General features: G+C 40.7%; 1 protein-coding gene across 1 annotated transcript; it reads right to left on the bottom strand.

Moving 5' to 3' along the window:
- Window positions 1–484: 484 nt before the first annotated feature.
- LOC129773506 (A disintegrin and metalloproteinase with thrombospondin motifs adt-2-like) lies at window positions 485–1750 on the bottom strand. The gene is made up of 4 exons (XM_055777119.1): window positions 1710–1750; window positions 1462–1597; window positions 869–1387; window positions 485–806 (listed from the first exon to the last, which is right to left on the bottom strand). The coding sequence occupies exons 1-4, from the start codon at window positions 1748–1750 to the stop codon at window positions 552–554; spliced, it is 951 nt and encodes a 316-aa protein (XP_055633094.1). The 3' UTR covers window positions 485–551.
- Between the last annotated feature and the right edge of the window lie 4311 nt (window positions 1751–6061).

Genomic DNA, 6061 nt, shown 5'->3' on the forward strand with positions numbered 1-6061 from the left:
AAAAATCTATTTGGAGCGGGACGAAGTTCGTCGGGTCAGCTAGTCACTATATAAAATTCGAATACCGATGACGTGAGTCAATGACCATGACAATGGAAGCATCAGAACTCGCAAGTTTTCCAATTTACGAAATTGAAAGTATTGGAAAATATAAATTGAAATATTGGGAAACAAAATATTTTTAGTGTACGCGAGCTCAAGTGTCAGAATGGAAAATTTTATTCGGAAACGTGCAATATTATCATCTGGATGTGATAACTGCAAACAGAACTGTAAAACAACTACAAAAAAACACGACGCTGTAACTGTTTGCTCTAGCTGTTATCGAATTCATGGTAATTGGGCGTCATTCATAATGTTGCTTTATGACCTTCATATGAACGTCATGCCCAAAAAATTAAGCTCAGAATTTTTCGTAAAGTCTCCATGTCTTAAAGGTGTTTGACGACGATGAGTTGTGATAAGAGATAATATTTACACCACATAAAATAATGAATGTTTATTCACGAGAAATTAGTTAGTGTGCACGTTTTTGTTATGATACTTTTCAGCTACCGCTGACGATGAGCCGCCTTTCGAACTTCCTCTGGAAGTTCCAAATAGTCCATATCCGACCATTCGCCGTCATCCTCGTGTGGAATCGGTGTGTAGTTCCAATGTTTGATCAGAGGCTTTCGATTACGATCTATCGAGAGATATTTGAATAGTTCACTGTCCAAGTACTGCGTTCGTATGGGAAGTGCATTGCCCGGGATTGGAATGTCCTCCGTCAGCACCCAAATTGATATCTTTGAAGTTTTGAAGTTCTGACAGGAAAAATAATTATAGATTAGTTTGATATTTTTTCTCAATGAAGATAAATGCTTACCTCCGGCAAGCAATGGTGTTGCTGGCAGTAATAATTTGTCGTTCCGTCAGAGTGACAGAGAGTGCCATCCGGAAAGTATGAGTCGACTCCCAAATCGTTCAGATCGAAACGCGGCGCATAATAAGCATCGGCATCTGCTCGTTTGCAATAAATAGCGCAACTCATCCAAAGTCTGTGTCCATCGTAGGGTCCTTGTATCCCGTATCCAACTGGATCAAGTCTAGACAGTAATTTACTAAATTCCCTACATCTCACGCTCGCGTACACTTCAATCGGTTGCCGTCTGTGAGAACACAGTTTCATGTCATCGCAAACCACAACGTCAAAAGTACTTCCTTCGCAGCCTGCATCGGTATTAACCGGTTTCGGGCTATCGCAACGCCTGGTCCTCTGCTGGAAACCTTTCGATCGTTCCAAACAACCGGAATTGCAATCCTCTACGACCCAATCACTCCAACCTCCCTTAACGACTTGAACGGGCTTTTTCCTCTGCTTCACACAACTGCCACCCACGCACCACTGAAAGCAAGCGAAGCTTTTACAGTTAACGGTTCACGTGTAGCGATTGTTGCCTACCGTGGCGGCGATTTTACCTTACTGTTGCCACAGTCGGTTCCCTCCAAAGCGGGTCCAGCGAAATAGAAACCGGTGCGATGTGGCGTCCGACATTGCAGGTTCTGGCATATGCGATCCAGTCCCGATGTTGGGGCAGCGATTGCGTCTTTGTCCCTGCAATACATCAATAAAAACACGAGGATGGATAACCAGAATTATTTTCAAATGGGGTTCGAGCGATCGTCACATTTTCAAAACAATTTAATTTTTTTTCAATACAGTTTACTTATACAGTATTTTATTCGAAATTGGCAACAAGTTCTCCATGCTGTTAAAGTCGAATTTTTTCAAATTTTATTTGTTACTGTTTGGATGGTTCGATCCAAAAAATGTTCGTTGTATAAAAATGCTCACAAAACATGAGAATTGTCGAATTTTGGATAAATTTGGAAAGATTCAACTAAACTGCAAGGCAAATCGTGCCATCGTATCTGAATAATGTCATGTTTTACAAAATCAAATGAGCCTCTCTCGAAACTGCAAAATATAAATATAAGTCTAGAGACAGTTTCAGTTCAGTAACCATGCAAGCTATCTACGTTCTGTGAAATAATTTTGGATCTTCCCGCTGATAATCGTTCATTATTTTTGTTTAAGTTGGTGCTGAAACGTTGAAAATGTTGCAAGGACGACCAATCTACCTCTTCAACCGATGAAAACATCGATAAAATAAAACGAATGGTGCTCGGAAATCGTTATTTAAGTTTGAGAGAGCCAGCCCATGAATTGAATTTCTTTCTCGAGGCCGTTCGAAATATTGTTTGTGGCATGAGAATAGTTGCAGCACGACTAGTGCCAACGGAGCTCAATTTTCTTCAAAAAATTTAATTCCATTAAGTAGCTGAAGACATGCAAATTCTTATCACACGTTCATCCAACGCATAATTAATGGCGACGAAACATGGGTGATGGTTTTTTCTATTTCCAAAACTCAAGTTACCCCATCGTGGGATTCGTTTTGACAACACTGAAGGCATAAGAACGAAATCGCTGCGTGAACTGAAAATAATTCCTTAGTACAGCTTTAAAAGGTGTGTCGATGACTGGATTGTTCGTTGAAAAAAAGTGTTTTGCCTTGAAGGCGATGAAATAAATTCAGATGATCAATAAAGTACTTTCTCCAAAAACACAAATTCTCAGTATATATTTGGTTGGGGAAAATTCTCAGTATATATTTGGTTGGGAACCGTGTTCATGTCTGTATATGGTTTAAATTGATGAAAAATGGAAGCATTCCCATTTTTCCATACATTTGTTCTGTCCATTTGTGTGCTTTCCCGAACAGAGCTGTCAATAACGAGTAACTTATGCAGTAACTGTCGCTAGCGTATAAGTATTGCATCTCCTCTGAGGAAAATTCTCAGAATATTTCTGTGCCCGAAACAACAAAGGTCGCTTATTCTGCTCGTTTTGTGTTTAATGTATCCCTTCGAGCTGTGAACGTTAGTGAATATTTCACTTGATTGCATCTGGCATTGCAATTAACACAACCCTCCGGGACATGGCAAAGCAGGCGAAAAAAGAGAAGAGTACAAATGATTTTAGGTCGCTTCTAAACATCAGGGATTGGTTTTTTTGTGTGTAGCTTGTTTTCATTGCGCAAAACATAGAACTTAGAAACTTTGTTGATGGTATCGACCGAGAGCCGAGAAACGATTTTTCATAAACGGTCAATCTTGCAATGTTTCATTTTTAGCACTGCAACTGTATGCATCTGTTAGACGCGTGTTTGATGCTTGTTGAATGGCGATGCACTTCTTCTTCTTCTTCTTTTGAATTATGTACACTTGAAACTCAGAGAGTTCATTCGTCTTCGATGGCGATGCACGGAAGATGCCACTCGTTAATATTCAGTGCAATGCGTGCATTGATATAAAGAAACGAATTGCGACATATGACCATAGCGTATTGTTCTCGCGAGGGCAAAAAATTATCGTTGCTTCTCGAAATGAGTCTACAAAACTACGCAAGCCATTAAACATTTTCAGGGTCCCCGGAACTTTTTACTAAAGAGTTATTTCGACGTATTCGCAAATAATATTCGACCATCAAACCATCAAATTTCAAAAGAAAAAAGATTGCGTAGTCCTACGTTCTAAGCGATCGTGTCTCTGATACAACCCCTCGAATTTTTGACGTAGGACTACGTCTAACCGGAAGATATAGGGGGTGAAATGGAAATCTAGGCACTGAACAAGTAGGAAAAAATGCAAGATTTGGAACGCTTATAACTCGAACATTTCTCAATAGATCGCAAAGGTTTTTGCATCAATTGATAGGAAATATATCTACGCATCTATCATAACGAATAACATTTCATTTTTCATGAGATAAATAATTGAATAATTGTGAAATATCAAGCATTGTCAAAATGCCCTATGTGCCCATTTTTGATTGGTCCATTTTGTGCTCCTCAAATCGTACCGACCAAAACGGGCAACCAGAGCAGCAGCGGAATACAACGCAGCACGATTGGAAAGGAAAAAGAAAAAAAATGAACGAAACATTGGTCGCAGTCTCACACATGCGTAATTCTCGAGCCAGCCAGTCAGCTTAAAAATCCCCGCTCCGCTGCCGTAACGATCATTCTCATTCAAACCGTACACCACATCGGTTCGCATCACAACACATCAACAAACCAACCCAAGCAGCCATGTCTGGACATGGTAAAGGAGAAAAAGTGAAGGGAAAGGCAAAATCCCGCTCGAACCGTGTTGATCTGGAGTTCCCCGCAAGGGTAGCTAGGCCGAGCGCGTTAGTACCAGTGCACCAGTCCACCTAGCCGGCGTTATATAGTTTCGGCCGCCGAAGTGATCGAGTTAGCTGGCAAAACTGCTCGCGACGATAAGAAAACCCGCATTCGGAACAGAACACATTCGGTTCGGTGGACATCAAGACAACAGGCAGTTGCAGCGAGTGGCGAGTGGCAAACGCAATCGCAAAACGGCATCAGGTAGCAGAAGAAAAAAGTTTGTTCTTTATACAAACTGCTTTGGTGGCAAATCAAGAACAAGGCGGCATCGAGGGCGTTCGAAATGGGTTTTTTCAAAACCACGAGTACTAAGTTTTCTAAATTGGAACCATTCCATAAAACAAGGCGCTTTTCAGGGCCATTAAACCTTCCAAAAAAGAGTTTACGAAATACAGTTCAATGCTTTCTAAAACATTATCCAAAATAATAATAAAACACAAATTGATTTTTTCATAATTTGTTTGCCAGGATCTGATGAGTATGTGAATTTGGCAGTTGTTCTGAGCTTATTGATAGTTGGGGACTTTACTGATTATTCAATTTTCACCAATTCTTAAGTTGTTTCCAGATTGAAAGTACAGTAATTTACAATTAGTTCGACATTTAGATAATTGGACGGACATGGAATGCGACATATTTAGTTGGACATTTTTGTAAACATAGAGATCCAAATTATGACCCCACATTGAAAGTCGACACTGTACCACTGTCACCGCAAATGTTCAATTACAGGTTAAAATCGCCTTCAATGCAATACCTAGTGGTGCTTCGGCACGTCGCATTGAATGTAATTTACTGTACAACATGTCACAAAGCTGGATGGGAAGAAATTTTCCAACTGTGAAAGCTGTGGCGAGTGGCAACAAATCGCTAAACAGGAAGGTTTAGCCGAACAAGATGGGGATATCGAGTGATAACAAAACAATAAACTCTTTAGATTGAAGATAATTTTGTGATCCTGAAAAGGACCCTTTTTAGCCTGCATGTGAATCCAACGAGCGAACAAATCGTAATGAATGTATTTTTTTGCCATCGCTCCCTTTTAACGCTCATTCGTTCGTCTCGTTGGACTCGCCCCTCTGGCTGAGTCTGCCGATTTGTCTCTATCCTGTGAGTGTGTACCGCGAGAGTATAAAACACGCGGACCCCAAAAAAATATCTTATTTTCTTTCAAACCGTAAACCCGTGTGGTTGTACGGCATCGGCATCGTGGACGTAACAAAGGAGGACAAGTTAAGGGAAAGGCAAAGTCTCACTCGAACCGTGCAGGTCTCCAGTTCCCTGTTGGTCGCATTCACTGATTGCTCCGCAAGGGTAACTAGGCCGAACGGATTGGTGCCGGAGCACCAGTATACCTAACAGCGATTATAGAGTTTCGGCCGTCGGAGTGCTCGAGTTGGCTTGCAAAGCTGCTCACGACAATCAGAAAACCCGCATCAAGAACAGAGCTGATTCGGTTCGGCGCTCATCAAGGCAACATTTAGTTTCAGTGAGTGGCAAAGTGTTTCTCCGGCACGTCGTATTAAATGTAATTTACTGAACAACATGTCACAAGCTGGATGAGAAGAAATTTACCAACTGTGAAAGCTGTGGCGAGTGGCAAACGCAATAGCTAAACAGGAAGGTTTAACCGAACAAGATGGGTATATCGAGTGATAACAAAAACACAACACCAAAGGTTCTTTTCAGAACCATCAATATATTCATAAAGAGTAAACAGTAAACTAATCCATTTTTCAGGTAGATAGGTAGGTATTCACGTAGGAGAAGAAAATAAAACAATATATTTAAAATATATATTTAACAAAAGCTGTCCCCTTTGTATA

The sequence above is a fragment of the Toxorhynchites rutilus genome, chromosome 3 (assembly GCF_029784135.1).
Source record: "Toxorhynchites rutilus septentrionalis strain SRP chromosome 3, ASM2978413v1, whole genome shotgun sequence".
Taxonomy (NCBI): Eukaryota; Metazoa; Arthropoda; class Insecta; order Diptera; family Culicidae; genus Toxorhynchites; species Toxorhynchites rutilus.

Excerpts from the sequence above, each read along its gene's own strand:
- LOC129773506 (XM_055777119.1), bottom strand. The coding sequence starts at position 1,750 with ATGGAGAACTTGTTGCCAATTTCGAATAAAATACTGTATAA. Across the intron at positions 1,598-1,709 it reads TCGAATAAAATACTGTATAA|GGACAAAGACGCAATCGCTG; the intron begins GTAAACTGTATT and ends GATGTATTGCAG. Across the intron at positions 1,388-1,461 it reads CCGACTGTGGCAACAGTAAG|TGGTGCGTGGGTGGCAGTTG; the intron begins GTAAAATCGCCG and ends GCTTGCTTTCAG.